Below are 24,466 nucleotides of genomic sequence, written 5' to 3'. Positions count from 1 at the left end.
TCAAATCATTAAAGCATAATTTTTAATTTCATTAACTTATGGTCTCTCCAAACAAACAAATTGGTCTGAAGAAGCAGTATTGGTTTCTTATGTATGCCTGTAACAAATCATTTAGCAAGTCGATTTAGGATTTTACCGTTCATGGTGTTCAAATGGGAGGAGGGTTATTATCCATCGGGGTTATTAGGTTTTCCAGATTCAAATTTTGCATTCTTGACAATAAGTTTTGTTGTCTGCCCAATAAATCTTTTTTAAAAAATTACATTTGTAAGTTATTGAAGCCATGTGACGGCTTCCCTGATTGTTGCTTCTTGTTCTTTGAAAGGTGGGGTTGAAATGTATGCAGACGTGGAAGAAATAGGCAGTGCTTAATTTGACAAATGTTATAGGAAGGGGGTTAATTTTGTTGTTTAAATTTCCTCTCATAAAGTATATCTTCAAAATGTTTGGACGACGTTTTTTTTTGCTCTTATGTCACCAACCCAAATTTTTCTGCACTTTTTTTAATAATTTGAACACTGTATCATATCGGGAAAGCTTACAGATAGGTCACAAAGGTGGTTTTATTTAGAATTAGTTATTAAGTTTACACTCCAATCCACTTGATGTTGAATAATTTTGTAAATATTTGTATATAGCCTTCTTTAATTATTATCTAAGTAAAAAAATTCAAAATTTACAATTGATTTTTTATAAAAAAATTAAAAAAAGATATAAAGAGCTTATAAATTTATTAATATTAAAGAAGTGTTTACATCATAATTCATAGTAGCTATCGAATCTTTACAACTTTAGTCCAAAACATGAACTAGGCACACCAATCAACCACTATGACTGACCATGAGTTGCATTTTGTAGAGATGATTGTATAGCTGATTAATCACAAAGATTTACCAAGCTATCAATACCAAGATGCACCAAAAGCCAACCCCAATGTATTAGTATATATACAACCCTATCATGCCTAGATGGATGAATGATGAAGTAAAGAAGTGTCTTCCTGATCAACAATATGAAAAAGAGCAGGGAATAAAACTCGATTTTCAGAATTAGGAACAATATTCACCAGACCTTTATCAATTGCCATATTTTCCATGTAGTCAACCAATCTATTACCTTCTCTATATGTGTGAAAAATCAGATAAGAGCAAAACTTGTCCAACAATGACCAATACTTTGGAAGAATATAATGTAATTTCCAGTTCTGACATGATATATGTTGAACATCTTGAATTATGAGTTGAGAATCCCTCTCAATATGGATCTCTGAAAAACCCAACCAAATTGCCATTTGAATACCATTAAGAAGAGTGAATGCTTCGGCTTGATTATTAGTGCCTAACCTAATTGGAATAGCATTAGCTTGAATTAACTTTCCTTGAAAGTTCCTAAAACATATTCCAGCCCCTGAAAGGCCTAGATTACTCCTTAAGGCCCCATCAAAATTCAATTTACCCAATGGAAATGTAGGAGTGCACCACCTAACCTCTTTTCTATTCACTTTTACCTTATTAACAGTATGGTGAAATGATGGTATTCTTAAACCAAGCCATAGTTTAAGGATGTCATTATCCCATCTCAATTCTCAAGGAAATATTGGAAGATAATGAATTTAATGATTCCACAATTGAAGAAACCAACCTTTTCTGAAACACCTAGATAGTAGAAGCAACCTTTCGAAAAATCTTTTTGTTTCTCTCCCACCAAATAGACCAAATGACAATGGTTGGTATAATGACCAATAGATTAACAAATAGAGAATCTATGTATAGAGTCGGCCAAGATTGCAAAAAACCTCAAAGCTTAGAGGGGATGGGAGAGTAATAGTGTAATTTATCAAAAATATAGCACTAGCAATCATATGCAAAGGGGAAAAGTAAGAATAAATGGTCAACATCCTCAAGAGAATCACCACAAAAAACACATTTAATATGATCAAAATTTTTCAGTTTCCATAACCTATTACTTGTTAACACGTGATGCTTTAGTGCCAACCAAGTAAATGTGTTGGCCCTTGGTGGAATTTCATTTCTCCAACAAAACTTATAAGCCCTTTGCAGACCAAGTTGGTGATCATGAGCTTGGAGAGCTTTAACTAGCTTTGACTGAATATTGGCCAGATTTAGAAGGAAGCCAAACAACTCTATCTGATTGTGCCAAAAAGAAAATAGTTATGTTATTCAAGGTGCTTTTGAGTAAAGATCTAGAGACATGATCAATAGGAAGGAGATCAAGATCCTTCCAATAAACCTTACTTGAAGTAATATCCACATGATCAATATAATGAACTAATTTACTACCCTAGATTTCAAAAACTAATTCATGAATTTCAAGGAATCGATTTTGTGAATTAATGGAACAAATCCATTCCAAGAATCCAACCAAAACAACACATCCTCACCAGTATGCACTCCCATGATATGTAGTCTACAATTAGGTGACGGTAAGACATCATGAACTCCCACATCTCAAACCCTCTTGGAGGATTGGCAACTGTGAACACTCTAATGGGGTCCATGGAATCCAAATACTTAGCACACATCATTTTACACCAGGGTAGATCTCGTTTACTATATAGTTGCCACACCAATTTAGCACCAAATGCCAGATTTCTTTTTGCAATATCATGAAGGCTTGATCCCCCATAATACTTATTAAGAGCCATGCTCAAAAGAAAGATTAATGGAATCTGTTTTTTACCATCCAAATTTTTGTTCCAAAGAAAGTTTCTAATAACCTTTTCAATCTCTTTTATGATTGATTTAGGGGCCTTCAAAACAACAAAGAAATAATTCAGGATGGATGCAAGAACTGATTTTATCAAAGTTAATCTCCCAACAAATGATAACCATTTGAATTTCCAGCTAGAGATTCTTGCATTTAACCTTGAAATAATTCCATACTAATATTGCTTCTTATTAGGTCCCTGAAATAGAGGTATGCCTAAAAATGAGTTAGGCAAATTAGCATCATTGAACTCAATACATTTTAATATTGCCTCCTTGACTTTGGGGTTTGTATTGAAGAAGAATACTGAAGATTTTTGGGGAATGACTTGTTGATTCGAGGCGGATTCATAAAGAATAAGAACCTTTTTGACTCGGTGAATCTCCTCAATGGAAGCTTTACAAAAAAGAAGCTTGTCATCAGCAAAGAGGGAGTGTGTAGTTGCAATACCTAAGTTTAGTAATGAAATGCCTTGTCAATATGAAATAATATTTTATTTTATTTAATAAATAATAATCAAGACAAATTTCTCTCTCTCTCCATAAAATATCTATTTTTTATTTTTTCTATTAAATAATTTCTATATGTGAACTAATGATATCAGTTAGAAAATCATTACACTATTATTTTAAACTTTATATTGCTTATATCAATTAACAAAATAATACTAATTCTCAATAATTACAAAAAGCTAGCATTTCTTTACAACTCTACAATTTATTTTTCAAAATTGATGTCTCTCAACTTTCTTTACATATATTTGACTAAATATAGGTATGCAAGTACTAATTCAGTTGCATACACAAATATTCAGATTGTCTTAATGTAACTATAGTTGACCAATTCACTCATAAAATTGTACTCTTTTTTAAGATGTAAGAAATGCATGTGATCTTTATAATATTGGCATTTGTTAGTTGCAATTTTTTCTACTACTCAATATATCCTAAATATAAAAATATTGCATCTGCCTCTTGTTAACACTTTGAGAAGGTAGGAAATCCAGCTCAACTAGAGCTCTTCTTATTCAATTGTTCCCATAGTATGTATGCCTATTGAGAACCCAGAATAATAAATTTGTAGAATTTAACATTATCTTTTAGATGTGGAGTAATCTTTAAAAAAAAATTTACTCATTTCCATTTCTTTTAGGCTTGTTGACACTAGCTCTTTGATTGAGATATACTCCCCATTGACATAGATATCACATGTTACATGTTCATATTATAATTGTGAACCGTCATGTGATTAAGTGGGCACAGTTCAGATTAATTTTTTTTAAAGGTTAATAGTAGAATTCTTGACTTGGTTTCATGACTTGAGTTCCATTGTTTGCAGGCAAATAAATATTATGACTTATCAACTAGTTTCTATGAGTATGGATGGGGGGAATCCTTTCATTTTGCAAATAGGTTATACATTTTTTGCTCTAATTTTGGATTTCCCTATGGTCCGAGGATTCTTCTTCAGCATTAATGTTTTATTTTAAAATACTATTATGTTCTTTTTGAATTCCACTAGTTCAAACTTCTAATCAATTGTAGAATCATGTCAAATGGTGGAGATTAATGCTTTTAACAATGCAGATGGAAAGGGGAATCTCTTCGAGAAAGTATGAAGCGCTATGAACATTTTCTTGCTCTCCAGCTTTGTTTAAAGCCTGGAATGAAGGTTACATAACAACCCAATTTATGTTGTCTTTATTATTTATAATATTTTAATGGATTTTAAAATTTCAATTTATAATTCATGTTGTAATTACAGGTATTAGTTGTTGGATGTGGAATTGGAGGGCCATTGAGAGAAATTTCTAGATTCAGGTAGACATTCTAAATGCATTGGTGATAGCACCTTAGGCATTTTTTATTGGTAGGAGAGGTTTTAAAATTCTTAAATCTGAAAGTTAATAGAATTTGCAAATTTCAATTAAGTTTCAATTCTATAATTATTTTGTTCACCTCTGGGACTTATATATAGAAAACACACTCTATGTAGTAGATCTTATTGATCTCATTCAACTTTATTAACTTATAATTCTAAAATATTAAAAATAAAAACATATCATTTGACCTTATGTAATACGAATGGCACATGTGCATTACAATCAATGATATATTGTTAGAAAGTTAAAAAGTTAATCTATTGATATATGAAAATTAAAATGTAAGTTTTGAAGTAAATATATCTGACTCTTTAAAAAAAAGTAAAAAATAAACAAAATAAAATAATTTGATATAATCTTAAAGGTAAAAAAATATAACTCTTAAATAAATACACCTTTACATTAGTGGTAAAATTCAAATCACCTATATCAAAAAAAAAAAATACTCTTATAGATAACTTTTGTTTTTCTGAAGAAAGAGACTTTATACTGATGATCAAAGAAATATATATATATATATATATATATATTCAGCCTCACCAAGTTGTCAGGATTTGTAAGTGCGTGGAAAAGTCTCTCCACCTTCATGCAACTGGACTTCGTTATGTGCATGAGCAGGTCAAAGCTCCACTTGTAGTACTGGCATGGATTTTAGGTGCAAATGTAGCTGATTTCCATTCAAATGCAGCTTTACATTTACCAATTACATTTGTTTATCTCTGCTGTATTTGCAAGAAGCCCATGAAGCCCATTCTGCGCATATGTAATAATGAGTGCATTCCACAAGACTGTCTTGTTGAGACATTTCTATCAAATAACTGATGGGCTTTATATATGCTCCCACATTTAGCAAACATGTCTGTCAAGCTATTCCAAACTACAACATCTGACAACGATCCCACTTCAAGTACTTTTTCTCTGATCTTGTATCCAGTTCCAAAGCTCTTACTCAGTCAACTGTGACTAATAAGATTATAAAACTATTTTGTTTTGCATTTGCTAAAACAGAATCAATGGATTTTAAGGAAACTTCTGTCTCCAGCAAAAATCACAAAAACTTTCTTCTCGTTCCCATCCTCAACAGCAATTGTTCTAGTAGCTTCAAATGCCCAGTCAGGCCCTCTAATAAGATCAACCAAAACTCCATAGTCAGAAATTGGAATTCCTTATCGTGTTTGTATTAGATGTGTCTTTGGTGGGATTTTGGGGTTCACCTTTAGTTTTACAAACACTGCAAATGTGCAAAGGACATTTGATTCAACAGAAAACAGAACAGCAACTAAGATAAAACATAACACATGCATAAACCTACACAGACCGATCATTAACTGTTACAGCAGACACAGCAATAGAAAACAGAATAAATACTAGGAAATAACTGAATACTCACAGAAGTTTATGTGGACAAATCAAATTACATGATTCACCAATATATGGCTATGTCCACAAGACAATTAACAGTTACATCAGATACGGAGCCTTTTCTCATCTCTTATACTTTACTCTCCAAATATGAAGAGATAGCAAGTAAACGGTAAACCAACATGCAGGAGAAGAGTAACAGTTCAGTGACCATGTAAAGTTGGACTTCACATGTTTAAATATCTCCCACTTGAAGTCCAAACCATTACTGCAATTAATTATGCTCACAGGAATCCCCCACTTTTCTAATCTTATTGCCACATCTCCAAGGCCATGAGAAGCTTTCTAGAACTCCAGCTTCTTTTTTGTGACAACCTTTAGAAGTGTATCGGGAGGATTCTAATTAGTATGTAACTTTTCCAGCTTCATCTTGCCCTCTTCAAGGACACTCGAGATGAAATGATATTGACCGCCTATGTTATTTAGTGGGAGAGAAATGCTGCATTTTTTGGCCCAACAAATAGCCACTATTGCTATCACTAAACAAAGTGAAAACTTGTTTTTACAACCCAATTCACCCAGTGGCAGTAAACACTACAACCATCACATATCTTGAACTCCTTCAGTGAGTGCAAAGTTTTCCGCTTCACTAGTAGAGAGTACTACAACTTGTTGCAATAGAGGAACCCAATTGATTATTGCCCCTGCAAATGTGATTTCATAGCCAGTGGTAGATCACCTATTGTCCAAGTCACCAGTCATACTGAAATCAACAAAGCCTTGCAGCTGAGCCTCTTTCCTTTAAATTTATAAACATGGTGTGGAGTGCCATTCAAAGTATTAAAATCCACTTCACTGCTTGTCAATGAGTCTTACCAGGATTTCTCATATACCTATTGACCACTCCAAGCGCATGAGCAATGCCGGGTTTTGTTCAGACCATCATGGGCATAAGGCTCCCAACAGCAAAGGAGTAAGGAACTCCCTTCATATATTATTTTTCTTCTTATGTCTTCGGGAAAAACTTGGAGGATAATCTGAAATGATCAGCCAGAGGTGTGCTTACAACCTTAGAACCCTTCATCCTAAACCAGTGTAACCCAGGTACATGCACCTAGGTCAAAAACCCCACACACCGGGTGCACATACATCCCCAGTGCGGGTACGTCGTGCACCCGAGTACCCCCACCGTGGCAAAAAGGCAGGTGCACCAGTCAGAGCACACGGGCAGGACGCAGGGACGAGGGTGCAAGGGTGTGGGCATGGGTGCACCCAGGGTGCGCAAGGTGCAATCGGCGCCTTGACTGAAAAGTTAAAAAAATTACTTTTTGGCAATTGTTTTTATTGTTTATTAAGCAAGGGAACCCGAATTGGGTGTGGGTTCCACGAGATTCATTTCAAGGTTTAATAAGGCCAATACACTTCATTTTCATTTCACATATCGATTTCATTATTTTGGAGCAGCAAGGAACAAAGTGAGCAAAAGAGGTTGAAGGAGTTTGTGAGAGCTTAGTGAGTGATTTTGTAAGGGATTGCAAGATCAAAAGGAGCAAGAAGATTTGATTTGGCATGTGTCTTATTAAGTTCAAAGTAAGTCTTTTTTTAATTTTACAATTTTTTTTTGTTTTAGAAATCAATTTATATTTAGTATTTATTTTCAGCTTTGCATTTAAAAATTGATTTTTGAATTTTTCATTCTTAAATCTTGTTGATAGTAGATAGTTGATAGTTCTATGATTTTAATATTAATTTTTTGTTATTAAAATAGGCTGAAATGTATTTAGCTTGCTTTTTTTTTTATTCCTAAATTTTTAAGTTGAAACTAGTTTGTTTTAATGTTTTTAAAATAATTATTAATTACTTGGGCTGAAATGTATCATGATTCATAATCATTTTTATTTTGTGAAATGCAGTTTTATAAATGGCATCTAGATCCTTTCAAAGTGTAGAAGACATGAAAATTAACGAGGGAAGTATATCTAATTATGAGCTTGAGCCTAAGGGAAGTGATCATGAGGCTAATGTAGATGACTAATCTAAGAAAGAACCTCCTTATGTTGCATCATAGGTGCCTTCTATTGATTGCCCTTCATAGATTTTGGCAAAGTTTGCTAGCGGTCCTTATGATCCAAAGTCCCCTCTAAAACAATTTGCTATGAGAATTACACGCTCTACACCTATAGGTTGTGGCACATGGAAATAAAGTATAATATGTGTGGTGGAGAATGGTTTGGCAACATTGCAAGAGATATTGCACACCTTTTTTGGATTGGTTATGGTGTGACCTCATGCATATTCTTGGCAATCCTAAGAATGTGAAATATAGAATTGAAGTGAACAAACTATGGGGCATTTATGATAATATTGAAGTTCTAGTGCCTAGATCTTTGGCTGCTAGGCAACAGGTACAAAATATACATCAGTTACAAGGGCAATGAGATACATCTACTCGCATCTTGCATCAAAGAGAAGGGACTATGTCACCTACACCATCTTTTTCCTCACACACAGTTCAACAGAGGATAGTAGCAAGGGGGAATGGAAAGCAACTTAAAGTTGTAGTGGTAGTAACCCCATTGCACATTTAATTGACATTCACACAAGGGAGCATTTAGATGATGTTGTTGGTGATTTGTTCTTTTCCAATGGCATCCCTACACATGTGGCTTGATCTCCCTATTTTGTAAGAATAATGTCCATGGCAATGAAAGAGGTAGAGTTATCATATGTACCACCAAGTGACCACAAGTTGAGGACCAGAGTATTGGATAGGACCTATGACAAGGTTGGGATCTTGATGGAGTAGATGAAGGCATGTTGGATGGATTTAAGTTGCAACATTATCATGGATGGGTGGATGAACATTAGTCATTGTCCACTCATCAACATTATAGTCACATGCACCGAGGGCCCATATTTTTTTAGGAAAATTGATTGTTTAGGGCATCATAAAGATGCTTATTTTTCAGTTTCATGTGTTTAGGGAAACCATTGAGGAGGTTGGGCCACAAAATGTGGTCCAAGTTGTGACAGATGCAACACATGTGCAAAGCTATAGTGAGGCTTGTTGAAGCATCCTATAGCCATATTTGGCAGACTCCATGTAGTGTGCATGCCATGGAAAATGCACTCAAAGACATGGAAAAAATTGACTCAATTAAATGGGTGGTTAATGATGGGAGAGAGGTGCAAATTTTTTTTTGCAATCACCATACATCACATGCACTTTTCAAGAGCTTTGCAAAGAAACAATTCTTGAAATTAGTTGAGACTAGATACCCCTCATATTATATTCTCTTAGAGAGAATAACTGAGTTGCAAAAGTCATTGCAACTCATGGTTATGACACAAGAATGGAATTGATGGCATAAGTCCAAATTAGAGTAGGGGAAGAGGGTAAATGAGACATTGAAGAGTGATTAGTTTTGCAATGATGCAAAATGAATTCTTCATCATTACTCTAGTGTTTCAGGTGATTAGATAGGGAGATTCAAATTCACCTACCCTTGGAGAGGTTTATGAGTGCATTGATTCCATGCTTGGGTAGATAAGGGTCGTGTGTGAGAGAGGCTCCACTCTAGCATTCTATACAAAGCACATTGAGCCTATCATTCACCACAGGTGGAAGAAGATGAACACTCCTTTGCACATGGCTACCTATGCATTGAACCCAAAGTAGTACATGCCTAGGCCTGGTAGAGTCACACCACTTTAGGATGATGAGGTGAAGAATGGGTTCTTTCGATGCATTGTCAAGATGTATGATACTGAGACTACTAGGGAGATTCGCACCGAGTGGTCCAAATTTGCTAGTCTTTCAGGTAATTCTTAAATCTTGATTCAATGTTCTAAACTCTTTATAATAATAAGTTCTTTTACTTGTTATTCATAAGTTATAATTTATTTTAATATTATGTTGTAAACTTGTAACTTGTAGGATACATGGATAATGCAAAGGTGGATCTCAAAACTATGGCACAAAAGAATCCTATTTTGTGTTAGAAATGTCATGGGTCATAGAAGTCAAAGATCACCTCACTAGCCATCCAACTACTTTCTCAGGTTTGTAGTTCCACCCCTTTATAATCTTAACTTTAAGTGTTTTGTTAAACTGATATATGATTCATTCATGCAATGATTTATCATTTATCATTTGTCACAAATTGTATGAACATTTGTTTGTAAGTTGTAACTTTCAAGTTTGTTATCTTAAGTTTCTAGTTCCTTAACTATAGAGAGGAACTAGTCCACCTATAGCTTCATCCACTTTATTAACAGGAATAGACTTACCTCTAAGATAGTTGAGAAGTTTGTTGCTATACATGGTTTTTTGTGGCTCAAAGATTGCAAGACACATGAGTGCAAGAAAAGCCTAGCAACACGATGGGATGTGGAGATAGAGGATCCAACTCAAATTGATGAGGATGACGATTCAAAAAAAGCCAATGTAGGGCTAGTTAGTGTTCCTTCATAGGATCAAGATCTTACCCACAAGGATTCTAGTAGTTCTAGTGATGAGGACTTTGGTATAGGGGATGATTAGAGAGCACTTGGGATGATTACATTCTCATTATTGACATTTTTTCATTCGTTGATTGTATTCACTTTGATATGGCTATGATACATTATTTCATTTCACTGTGTAAGAATTTGGCTTAGGCCAGAATTCACCCAAGAGCTAAAGAACTCAACACAAGCACACAATAGACCAAAATAGACAGAGTATGATCAGAATGATGATATTCATTCAATAATTGAATTTACAGTACACTAGGAGTGCTTGAATATAAAGGCCTCAGGAGAGCTTCTAGAATGCATAGAAGTCAGCATCATGATATGTCATACAACTGGGCACATGTCCACCAGATATGGGTTATCCTCCATTAAGCACAAGATTAAGTGAGATGATGTGAGGATAAGCCTACAATGGTGTGGCATGCAAATAAGTGGTGTAGACAACATGTGTTAAATGAGGAGTGCGGATAACTGTGTTGTCATCATGAGAACTTAGTGAATGATGCATACTCCTGTGTTGTAGACACCATGTGCATAATTAGAGTTGTGTAACTCAATGAGAGTACACAAACTCCTAAGTGTCTCACCTAAAATAATAATAAAATAATATAAAATAATTAAATAATGCATTAACCTAAGTAAAACTTAAGTGTAATAAGTAAATACTTATTTACACCAACACCCCCCTTAAGTGCAACTTAGGGGAATGCCCTTAAGCTTACAAAATCTAGGATGAAATGCAATATGGGTCTCGGCTACTAGGCCATGTTAGGTACCCATGTACATAATGATATGCAATCTTCCATAAAGCGAGGAAAGAGGGAAAACCTCATGGGAAAAACCCTCCCCTAAAAAGAGAGATAAATAAGGATGCATAGATGGATGGAGTAATCAAGACCCCCCCACTATGACATACATCCAATATATACATAAGAGAATAATGAGAAGAGGAAGAGAGATAGGATGGGCTCCCCCCCCCCTCTCAAAAGAAGAATGTCGAACAGTGACTGCTCCGATGAAGAAGTTGATCCAAGACTGCAGAATGGTGTTCCTCCCCTTAGGAAGAAACAATGCCAAGGGTACAAATGAGACACTTCCGCTATGTGTGGAAAGAATCCCATGAATAAGTGATGTCTCTGAAACTTGCTCAACTGGCTGAAGAACCTGTCTTAAAGAACTGTTTGTCTCTGCAATTGATGAAGAACCCTGCTGCAACTGCTGATCATAAGTATCCACAATCACTTCAACCTATGACGATTGATCATGTAGAGAATGAACAAGAGAGTCTGGAACCCTCGTGACAATTGAAGAAGGTAATTCTGCATCAAGAAGAAGAGGCAGATCATGAATACTGTCCCCCAAATCTGTCATTGAACCTATATCTGGAAGACTATATGTACCTTGCTATTTTGGACCTATCACTGTGGCAATGTATCCATGCGGACTGAACTGATGAAGTGACCTCTCATTGTATCTATCAATAAAACTCCACATGCTTGAATCTGTTGAAGCACTATCGCTGAAATCACTTTAAGTATCCACACTGTATGATGTGTGAAGAGGAGTAGAGGACAAGCTTGGAGAACTTTCCTCAAAATGTACATCCTTCTTCATAAATATCTGATGTGTCTCCGGATCTAGAAGTCTATATGCCTTCACATTGTCTTTGTAACCAATGAAGGTACAAGGCCAAGATGACTGTGCCTTACATCCCTTGGAAGATCTCTTTGCCCATGTAGGACAACCAAAGACTCTGAAGTGTGTCACAATAGATTTTCTACCGCACCATGCCTCAAAAGGAGTTTTTCCATCTAAGGCTAGATGAGGAGAATGATTAAGAATGTGAGTGGCACTTGAGATTGCTTTGATTTCTAATGATGGATCTAGAGACTTGGCATGAATCATGTAACTTTCCATAGACTTAAGAGTTCTCATCCTCAAAGTTGCAACATCTGTCTTATGCGGACTGAATGTTAATGGAGTCTGAAGAGCAATTCCCTCATGTTTGCAAAAATTCTTAATTCTTATGTTCACATCCATTTTCCCATTATCCATTCGGAGTACTTTGATGGCCTTTCTAGATTTTTGTTCTACATGAGCCTTGAACTCTAGAAACTTGTCCAACACTTCATTCTTATTTTGAATAAAATAGACCCAAGTGAACCTTGAAGAGTCATCAACTAAGGTAAGTATATAGCGACCCTGGTTGAATGCAAAAGGACCTGCTAATACCATGTGAACCATTTGTAGAACACCAGTTGCTCTTGAAGACTTCCCTCTTTGTAACTTCCCCTCTGGATGCATAGCCATTGAATCTATTGAACATTAACCCTTAGAAAATTTGATTTGAGGTAGACCTTTCACCATTCGGTATGTGCAAAGTTGTTGAAGATAGCGATAGTCAAGATGACCATACCGCTCGTGCCATAATTGCATGTTTCAATTTGATTGTGATAACAAGGCTTTTGAAGAAGACTTGGGTACAAAGTGAAAGAAAGAGTACAACCTCTTGTGATCATCCACTTTCTCACCTGCAACCAAGGAATCATCTTTAAGACTGTGCACTTTTACTGAGTCTGGAAGGAACTCAAATCTATGTCCATCTCCAAGGCGAGTGATTTGGTAAATTGATAGGAGATTTGAACTTAGGTTTGGAACATAGAGAACCTCTTGAAACTCTCCATTTTCCATTTCCACGTTTCCTTTTCCTTCAACTTCTATTTTTCTATCATTCCCCATGAAGATGTGTGGTACCTTTGAGTGATTCAATGAAGAAAAATCCTTCTTTGAAGAACCCATATGATATGAAGCACCTGAGTCAAATATCCATTCCTTTGAAGAGTTTGCATTTTCCATGAATGCTTGCCCTTTGCCCTTTGAATCTGAAGAAGATCCCTTCTCCTCATAAGCATTAGGCAATGGAACATTATGTTTCTTCATGATGTTGGTTAATTCATCAATCTTTTTAAGATAGCACTCATGCTCTTCATGACCTAATTTTTTGCAATAAGCACACTTCTTCTTCTCCTTATTGTTGTCCTCTTTCTTGTTGGAATTCGAGGACTTGCCTTGTTGATTGGATTGTGGTGTTGTCTTTTCTGCATCCTCTGATTTTTTCTTCTTCCATTTCTTCTTACTCTTTCCTTTATTTGAAGACTGTTCGACTAAATTTTGAGAACCCTCATTGGCCACCAATGCTTTGGACTGAGGTGATTTGAGAATCCCCATTGATTTCAACTTCTTTTCTTCATCATCCAATAGTATAGCATATTCATCAAAAGTGACTTTCTTGTAGGCAGACCCTAAGGTTGTCTTTGAGGTGTTAAAAGAAGATACAAATGTGGAATATTCTTATGGCAGCTTGTTATAGATGAGATAGGTGAGTATGTCATCTTTGATAGAACTCCCACAATCAGTAAGCTTTGTCCTTAGTTCATTCACCTTGATGATGAAATCCTAGATTGAGTCATATGACTTAGGATCTAAGGATACAAGCTCACCTTCAATTTTGAAAACATCCTCTTTAGACACTTTACCATAAAAGCTTTTGAGGGTATCCCAAGCTTCCTTGGATGTAGTACATTTCTTAATTTGATACATGATCTTATCATCTACCCCCAAACATATATCACCTAGGGCTTTCCTATCCATGGATACCCAATTTGAAATATCACTTGCAAAAACATTATCACCTATTGGTTTAGGAAGAGTACCATCTACAAATTGTGAAACTCCATTATGCATTAAGTGATACAACATTTTGATTGACCATGAAGCATAGTTATGAGGAGTTAATTTAGGAAACTTAAAGTTGCCCATAATGCAGAAAATGAAAGAAATGTGCAGAAAAGAGAGAACACAACACCAAGAATACCCCCCCTTTTCACTAAATCAAGAAAACCCCCAAAAATAGATGCTTTGGGCACTTTATCAGTAGTGCAATTACAATGGGCCACTTGCCAATTTTGGCCTTTGTGGAATTTTGATTTTGCTTGTTACAACTTCTTAATAGAGTACAAATCTAAAACTTTACAATGTGCTACAATACTAAAGCATTACAAAGTAAAGAGATGCCCTTTTGCTGAAAGTAAAAATTTTGTCCACACAACTCTATAATCTGATACTAGATCTGGAAAGTAGACAAAAAAAATGCACTTTCAAAAAAAATGAAACCTAATTTCGACTCTAAATGTGCCCGTACAGAGCATTTGAAGTTGAAAAATGCAGGATTATCCAGTACAATCATCAAAAAATGCAAATTATAAACAATCCATCCACCAAAACCAGAAATTAGCTACAGCATTGAAAAATTTAGAAACTTCTACCCAATTTCAAAAGAAATTGCACTTGATTTGGAGTTCGGATGTCTGAGTTATAGCCTCTCGAAGTCAGACTGCAAAAACCAAAATGAATTTGGAGAGGGGTTGCATCTGTGAATCATGAGGTTAAATTTGATGGTCATACGGCCATCATAGTATTTCAAATTTTCCCTAGAATGATGTCCAAATGGGCATCAAATTTAATGCAAGGGAATGATTGATGTCAAAAACTTCAGCCAACGATGACATCAGCAGCTTTCGTGTCATACGGATTCGTACGGAAAACCACATGGCCAGGTGGTCAATGACGTGTGCTGACTTGGCTGTGACTCAGATGATGATGTGGATTGTCTATGTCACTAGGCCGCTGACTTGGGTGGGCAAGCTGCCAAGTGTCAGAGTGTGTTGTAGCAGTGCGGCACATGTCTTGCGAGGATTAGAGAGTTTTTCATCTGCGTGGTCTACTGTGATGTGACCACGTGCCAATGAGAAAGCAAGTTGCAGAGGTGCTGAATTATTTATGCGAACCCCGAAGCCAGATTTTTAAAATGCAATGCCAAAATCTCAGGGTTATTATCCCACATTGGTGGGAGGTTGGATTTGAGAGCACTTTAAATTAGATGCCACACTCGCGCTGTAAAAAATGCGTAGTAGGGTATTATGCTTCGATCGTCAGTTATTGTCACCAAAATTTAGATTCTGTCACCGGTGGTGTGTGTATATGCTACTTTAGTATGTTAGAAACACTAAATTAAAACAATCAAAAGCATTTGCATACTAATTTAACATAACTTCATGAAAGACAAAGTGAAGTCCTCAAATGAGAATATGAGCCATGGATAGGCTCTCTCAATGAGGATGATCACTTGATGTAGAGGTGTGTTTAATAGCTAAGATGGCTTGATTATGTATGTATGCTCAAATGATCAAATGGGCTTCAATGGAGGATTTTTGATAGATTTTGGTGAATGGATTTGATGTAAAAATGACTTCTCAAAATGGCATTATGGCTTTACTTTCTAAATTGTCTTAAAATGTCTTGGGAGAGGATTCCTTAAATAGGCAAAGGGCTTGAGGGATCACGGGCTAGGATGCAAGGATGGGAAAAAGCTTATGGAAGGTTTAGATTGAATGAGAGGAGAGCACATGGATTGTGCTTCCTTACAGCCAATCAGGGAGTGACACATATCACAGAGTCATTGGTTAGAGCAAGAGGGGTTGAGGGGTCAACAAAGGAGGCTGAAAGCTCATAAAGATCCTCATAATGGCTTGTAAGAGCAATGAATGGGCTTGTAAGAGTCATTTATGGCTTTGTGGGCTTCATAAAATTTTATGGTTGGGATATTTGTGAGAGAGTTGAGATATTTTGACTTGGGTTGGATTAAGAAAGTCTTAAGCTTGACTTAGGAATGTGCAAATGATTAAAGTTTGGATTAGGCTTGGGTTAAGATTAGATTAAGCTGGTTAGAGATGGGCAAGTGGATGACATTTAATGAGGGTGGGTGAAAGAGGAGATATTTGTTGGCTTTGGCTTGGGTTAGCAAGTCTTAACCCATGTTTAGAGAATGTGACAAGGTTAGGGGGGGATTAGGATTAGGGTCAAAGATAAGGATTGACATCTTCTAGAAGAGTCTAGGCTTTGGATGAGGATGAAGACTTTCTAGAAAAGTCTACAACTTCCTAGGATGAGGATAAATAAGGTTTTTAGGAAATAAATAAAGTTTTATTTATTTCAAGGGTTTGGATTGAGGAGATATTTATTAAAATATTTTTAATAAACATGAGGATTAATATTTAATCTTAATTAAATATTTTGAGTTGGGATTAGGGGTAGGAAATGATGGGATTAGCCTTTAATCGAAATTAAAGAAGGATTAGAAGATTTTGAAAGAGGTTAGTGGTCTTAAGAAAATTGGCCAAGTTTTGGGCAAAAAATAAATAAATTATTTATTTTAGAATTTTTGGTCAATTTATTAATTAAATAATTAATAAATAAGGAAATAATGTTTAAATAAGATTTAAACATTTTTGGGAGGGATTCCTTAATTAAATATTTTTAATTAAGATAAAGGATTTAATGACATAAAAATAAATAAATTAATTAATTAATTAATAAATGATGATGTCATCAGGGACTTTTTCAAAAAATAAAAATACTTTATTTTCTAAAGAATTTTTAGGTGTCTACATTTTGCCCCTCTTTGACATAGTGTTGAGACAACACTATTTCAAAAAAGTTCGAACGAAGATGACACAAGGAAGATGTTTTAGCAACAAAGTTGCCCTAGTCTCGGATAAGAAGAGGAGAGACTAGATTGCATGATGCCCCCTTAAGAAGGTGGCAGGGAGAGAAAACGAGGCTCGATGGTTTCTTGAAAAATAAAAGAATCTGGGATGAGCAAGGAGACTTAGATTGGCAAAGAGAAGGTGCTGAATTAGCTCAAACTCTCACTATGGGAGAATGATAAAGGGAGAATCAGAGGCACAAGAGGAAGCAAGCTTAAGACTTTAGGGAAGGTGGAGGATGAAGGAGTGGAGCACTATAAAAAGGAATCTAGGATAGGGAGAAGGATAAGGAGATTATAAAAGCTGATGCAATAGGATATCAAAGAGTCAGATTCGCGGAAGATGGGTTTCAGAGATCCCTAGGACTCGGATTGTGGATCTCAAAAGATGAGGCTTGGTGGATTGATTGGATTGGTGGATCCCTAGGACTAGGATTGTGGATTGGTGGATCCCTAAGAAGGATAAGGGGATTATAAAAGCTGATGCAATAGGATATCAAAGAGTCAGATTGGCGGAAGATGGGTTTCGGAGATCCCTAGGACTAGGATTGTGGATCTCGAAAGATGAGGCTTGGTGGATCCCTAAGACTAGGACTGTGGATCCCTAAAGCTAAAAGTGAAGATTGATTCAAAGAGATACTAATGCATAAGCTGGGTTAGGAGAGATAGATGTTGGATATGGATGGGGGATAATGGAGATGAAGGGAATCCATTGAAGCTTTTTAAGCAGGGGATACTTCAAAGAGAAGTACCACCCTATAGTTGAGCACTAGATTTCCTATAGGATTGTTGGTTAATTGCCAAGGTTACCAAGAACATCAAGGCCATGTCACCAACCGTCCAGAGGACTGATAAACTAACTCGAAACAAACACACAAGGATTGCCCCAGCATCACACATGAAACTTGGAGGAAACAGCGTAGAACTGACACTGGGTAACCCACAAGCAAAAAAGAAACAAACAAAAGACCTGATCAATACCTTACACTTAGATTGCCCCATTTGCAACATACCATGATATGGAATATTGTGGCAACCATGAGGAGGGAACAAGGAGATTGCTTGGAAAAGATACTTCAAGACCCAATAGGGAAGATTCCAAATCAAAAGAAAGCGAAAATCCAAAAGAGAACCGTTTGCCAATGAGATGGGTAGGAAGAGGTACTAACAGACCAAGATCAGACATGAGGAAAGCTATATCCTGCAAGGATCTATCGGAGAGCACCTAAGCTGGTGGATTTGGATTAGTGATGCACTTGGAAAGTTGAATTAAGAAGGATAACACTTTGGTGATAGGAGATCTAGCTAAAGGATGCATTTGGAATAGCTAACCAAGGGTTGTGTGATGTGTGCAAGATGCTGATCAAGGATGAACTGACACGAAAGCTGGATAGATACAATGGTACTAAGCTAAAGAGGATGTACAAGCTGACAGACAAAGATATGTTACAAATGTACAAGTTTGTTTTGGACAAGATTGGATATACAAGCTATGATAAAAGGTATGATACAAGCGTTGGATACAAGATTATTTACAAGTTGGTGCAAGATGCAGAAGCTAAGGATGAGGTGATAGCAGAAGATATGGATTTGGCAGGATGCATCCAATGATGATGATAGATGTGCGACCAAGGATGGGGACAATGCTAAGGTTGGTGGTAGCTGAGCTGATAGATGGCCCTAGAGTGAATGGCTAATGAGAGGATGACATTAGATTTGCAGGAGGATAGCCTAGAGCGAGATACCAATGACAGGGGAGGATAGACAAGACAAGATCTCCAAGGAATACAGTGCCCCCAGTTAGAAGATGACATGCAAAAGGAGGTCTTATGATGGATGTGATAGGATTGAAGCTAGGATGGAAATGCTAAAGGCGCTAGGGAGATGGATGATAGCTGGGATGATGGGGTGAGGTTGCAGAAGATAAGTGGATAGTGATAGATAAAAGCTGGAGGATGAAAGATAGGTGGATAAATTGGAAGATGGAGCTGGATGGCAAGATGTGACCAAAAGCATGAGGATGATAGGCTAAGCTGGGGATGGTTGGATTATGCATGATGCTTGTTTGCCAAGTTTTCATCGTGGTACTTGTCCAAGGCACCTGAATTGCCAAGTTTTCACTAGTGGACACTTTATTTTTCTTTATTTTTTTTTAACTTTTTGACTTTGGACTTAGCTGGAATGATTTTGGCTTTCTTTAGCTATTTTTGGCTTTTTTTTTTGGGAATTTTTTACTAGCTATTGGAATGTTCAATTTTGTTGCTAGCTGTTGGTACACCAGATGTGTGATTTATGCAATAGATCGGATTAGATGGGATTGATGGTAGGAGATGGAGGGATGAAAAGTCTGGAAAGGAGCATGAGATGGGGATGCTTGTAGGATCAACATTGGCACATATTGGGACGGGTGTGAAAAGAGCATATGGGGGATAAATGGTAGATGTGGGCTTGATGGAGGATTTGTGGAAGTGTGCTTGGGGATGTAGGCACCCAAGATGGAGTTAGGAGATGGGGGATATGAATCACTGGATGGGGGATTAGCAATGGTGGATGCCATTATGCATTGGGTTTCAACTTTTTTCTTTGGGATCCACATGGTTTTGGATTTTCTTTTCATAGGCTTTTGCATTGTTTTGCATTCTTTGATTGGATTTTGCCTTTTTGGAGTATGTCTCTTAGAATAGACATATGATTGCCTAGGATGTAAATTTTTAGCTTTATGCATTTTGAAGTTGGCATTCACATTGTTGTGGTAAGCTTTGGGAAGATGGTTAGGAGAAGCTTTGTGAGATGGAGAGGATATGGAAGAGCATGTAGGGGGATGATGATGGATGATGTGCCCTGATATGTGCCTTTTTTGATCTTGCGTAGGAATGGAGGGAATAGGATTTTTATGATGGCTGATAGGAGCATGGAGGATGGTAGATTTTGGGACATGGGGACCCAAAATGGATTTAGTGGATGAAGGGGGGATATGGTAGGTTGTTTTGGGTTGCAAAGATGGTGGAGGGGGGATGACATAAGATTTCTTGAAGGAGTGATGGGAGGCCGGCATGGTGGGTTTGGAGATAGGCTTGGTTTGGGGATGGCGTGTACCAACACTTTTAGATGGTGAGCCTTTGGATACATATCCAAGACCATTAAATCTTGGATTCTTTTGTGCAATAATAGGCTTTCTGATTCCTTGCTCTTGTGGTCCTTAACCTTGACCTTGATAATGCCATCGATTGAGCATTTGAACGAGTTGAGGATATTTTTGCTTGTAGAAAATGGTAGAAGTGCTTTATTAGATGTACTACAATGGGGAGATACTATTCTTAATTCTTCTACTAAGAGGGGGCCACCATGGATGAATGTAAGTGAACCAAGAGGGTAGATTATAGATGGTGGAATAGCTTGGATAGGTGGTAAGATGGAAGCATGGAGCAGAGGAGATGGTAGGATAGAATCTTGATTTAGCTGATGGGATGAAAAGATATCCTGCAGTAGAGGAGGTATGGCTTGAGGTTTTGGAGATGGAGGGGATGGTGACTGCACTATGGATGGAAGACATGGTATGATGATATCTTCATTTATGCTTTGGGGGATGTCATCATTCTTTTGGGCAGGATCTTGATAGGACAGGATTGGAATGGATGGTGCGATAGGAGGTGAAGGGATGGATTCTTCAAAGGCAGCGGATGGATAGATAGGAGACTCGGTAGTGGAGATGGGTGAGTAGAAGATGGATGCATAAGGATCATTGTGGGAGATTTGGGAAATGCTTGGAGGTGATGTGGATAGGATTTGGAGGGATTTGACAGGTGGTGGGATTTTGATGCTTACAGGAAGTGGAAGGATTTTAAGCAATTTGATGGATGGTATGGGGATGATAGCTATGGGAGATGGAGGTGATATTATAGACGGGGAAGCTTCATCACTGACTACTTTACATGGTTGGATTAGATGACATGGCTTATTGACCATTGGAGGCGGCTTTTCTTGTATTTCCTCTAGGAGATTCCTAGGAGACTCGTGTGTCAGAGGTGGAGGTGGTGGATTGACAGGAATAGCTAGTGTGATGGGGGTGGAATATTGGAAGCTTGGTTGATTGGGTGATGGAGGAGAAGCTGGGATATGAGATGGCATGACTAGATATTTTAGAGGAATTCTTGATTTTGGGGGGATGGTTGGTGGAAGGCATCTAAGGCTCTCAAGATACCCATCATAGTCAACAAGATTTTCATCATCATTGGAATAGGATGTAGCGAGAGAAAGGACAATGTGACCAAACTCATCATGATAGGGTTGGGATTTCATGTTTTGATGATGAGTTGGATGGGGATGGGGTCTTGCATATGGATGAACACGGAAGCTCATGGTTGGATTTGGATTAAGTGCAGATTTTGAATTGCTGATGAAATATTTCCTAGGGAGAGTCAAAGCTGCATGACAGACCTAAGGAGGATTGGCTGGAGATTTTTGACTTTCTTGTGGATGGAAGACTTTAAGGGTATGCTATAAAAAAGAGAGAGTTTTGCTTTCCTATGTGCAGGATTGGTGGCTTTTGGTGTCAACTTGAAGATAGACCGATGATCCTTTAGGAAAAACATGAGATTGACCACTTGTGGATCTCAAACTTTAGCTTAAGGTGATGAGGGATGACAAGTGACAAGGCTAGATTACCCTAGACAAAGCTCTGTCATAGGGATAACCTTGGGGAGATTGAGGGATTTGGATAGATTGATTGGATAGCAAACTCTGGCAGAGTAACAATAATTCCTTAAAGGCTTGGGTGATTTTGGATTGGGTTGCTAGCTGGCTGGGGGGATGATTTGGATGGACTTTAGATTTGGGATTGTTCTAAAGCAAAGAACTAGATAGATTCAGTTGCGATGAGGGAGCTTGGATGATTTTCTGATGAGGTAGTGACTACACTAAGTATGCCTTGAGCTGGGAGATTTTTTCTTTTTTGGGATTTTGAACAAAGTTGGCAAACATTCATTCAAAAGCTATGAAAAAACAAGTAGACAAAAGTTTGGAGCAAGCACGTCAAACACACCAACATCCTAGGAAGCTTTCTATAAGGATGAAATTTGGTTTAGCTAGGGAGTCATCGATATACACAAGGTATGTGAGGCCCAAATCTGTAGATGAAACCAAAACAATGTCACACAACCGAGAAGAGCGGTAACCCACTTCTCCTTTTTCACTTCTCAAGGGTATAAAGTTCCTTGAGGCTTAGCCCAAGTGACAAAATTTTGATCCCAAGAGAGGTGTCTTTGTATTCACCTCCTGATCTTTATACTTCGTCAAAATGCTGGAGTTGAGGTCATCCCAAGGGGTGATGAAATCCCCAAGCAGGCCTCGTAAAAGCTAAGACAAGATTTTGGATCCTAATCTTATGCACCCAAGATGGCCTCAAAAGATGACAAGGGGAGAGAAGACTTGGATGATCTTGGGCTAAAAGATAGAGTTCTTTTCCAACTGACGCTTTAAGTTTTCTGATCTAGACCTTTTCAAAACACATGTGATTTAAGATGCAAAGGTTCAATTCCAATCTGAAATGCACCAAAAAAAGAGAAGTGATCAAATAATGAATACACCAAAAAGATTTAGGGTTAACAAAAAGTAAACTCGTGCGCCCGGAGGCCCTCCATGTCAAGTATCGATTGATTTTTTTTAAGGCATTCAAGATTGGGTGTAAGTTTGTTTTAAGCCCAAAACAAAGATGTGTGTAAAGCTTGATTTCAAATGCATGCCGGGAGGCCCTCCACATCAAGATTTGTTCAATTTTTATGCCCAAATGAAGTGTTAGAGAGACTAATGTGCATTCAAAAAAATTTCTATCTTAGAAAAACCAATAAAAACCCAAGTGAGTGGAATTTGATTTTTGTGGAGCACTTAACACCTTCTTAGGTAGACCCATTCCCATATATAGCATTGATATTGCAACCAATGGTTAGAATGATGGGTGATTAAAGAGGGTGAGTCCAACAACAAATTTACTCAAAGTGTCTTTATTTGTTTTTATAACTTAGAAAGTTTCTAAAATGTGGATTCTTTTTATGCCTCAAAAGATGATTATTTGACCTATGGCATTCAAGATTGGATTTATTATTTTAATCATGTATTCATTAAAAAAAAAAAAAACTTGATTTTAATCCATGGCCCTCAAGAGTGATTTTAGCAACATGCATTCAAAGATAAGTGATTAAACATTCAAGTTTTTTCCTTTGAGCATTCAAGATTGAGATTTTGCGTGTTGTTTTAAGAACTTTGAAGTGTTTTGTTTTAACCTTAGATCATTCAAGATTGTTTTGGACTCAAAAGTGAAAATGACTCTTTGGACTTTGGTTTTCATTCAAGATTTTGTGTTCTAGTTTGCATGCTTTAAGCCTAAAAAAAATGATATTCCTAGATTGTTTTGATGCATGAAAAACTTAGGAAACATTCAAGATTTTGCAACAAGACATTTGTTTGGAACAAATAACAAAGATTTTAGGACAATTTTGGCAACCATTTAGGACTCTTAGTTTTCGTGAGATTTTTAAAAGAACTTTAAAAATATTTGCAAATGAGGTGCATTTTATCCTTGATTGATGCTTTGAGTTTGATTTAGATTTTAGTGTGCAGTTAGTGTTGATTTTGAACCTTTTGAAATGGAAACTTGAAGTTCTTTTTAAATTTCCAAAAATGAAGTGTTCCTAACTTTGCATGAATGCATCTAAAACCTTGATGTTGCAAGGATGAAAATGATTGGATTGGTTTAGTTTCACTTGTTAAAAGGTTTTTTTATTTTTTTTTGCAAATTTTTAGTTTTTAATAGATTTAAGTATGATTTGGGGGTTCATTTTAAGCACTTAAAAAAAAAAAAGTGTGTATGATTTTGCTTCCTTAAAAAAAAAGCCAAGATCCCTCAAGAAGAAGAAGAAGAAGTAGACGGAATAGAAGAAGAATATAGACAAGAAGAGGAAGAAGAATTTCAAGTGCTCCGTCCACCTATAAGCTTGAAAAATCTACAAACACTATGAGATAGACTATGAGTTCCTTTGTCTTCTTCATGCTCATGTGGACCTACAAAACCAATTTATACAATCCTACCAATCACAAAAACAAGCAAAATTAGCCAAAATTAGCAAATGACATACAAAACTTGACTAAAAAAGCTAATGAAGATGACCTATGCGAGGTCCCACCGGGCGTGCCAAAATGTATATGCTACTTTAGTATGTTAGAAATACTAAATTAAAACAATAAAAAATATTTGCATACTAATTTAATATAACTTCATGAGAGACAAAGTGAAGTCCTCAAATGAGAATATGAGCCATGGATAGGCTCTCTCAATGAGGATGATCACTTGATGTAGAGGTGTGTCTAATAGCTAAGATGGC

The 24,466-nt window shown here is 36.7% G+C and overlaps 1 protein-coding gene across 1 annotated transcript in view; it reads left to right on the top strand.

Moving 5' to 3' along the window:
• The window catches only part of LOC149563843 (cycloartenol-C-24-methyltransferase-like), a 200,084-nt gene that overhangs the window by 81,620 nt on the left and 93,998 nt on the right, over window positions 1-24,466 (top strand). Inside the window, exons 3-5 of the mRNA XM_089828252.1 lie at window positions 4,066-4,139; window positions 4,314-4,398; window positions 4,492-4,547. Coding sequence (XP_089684378.1) covers window positions 4,066-4,139; window positions 4,314-4,398; window positions 4,492-4,547 — 215 coding nt within the window. The remainder of the gene's footprint in view (window positions 1-4,065; window positions 4,140-4,313; window positions 4,399-4,491; window positions 4,548-24,466) is intronic.

The sequence above is a fragment of the Cupressus sempervirens genome, chromosome 4 (assembly GCF_028749045.1).
Source record: "Cupressus sempervirens isolate cs-2001-9-10 chromosome 4, ASM2874904v1, whole genome shotgun sequence".
Lineage (NCBI taxonomy): Eukaryota > Viridiplantae > Streptophyta > Pinopsida > Cupressales > Cupressaceae > Cupressus > Cupressus sempervirens.
The sequence above is the reverse complement of the archived record's forward strand: the minus strand, read 5'-3'. Positions and strand labels throughout refer to the sequence as shown.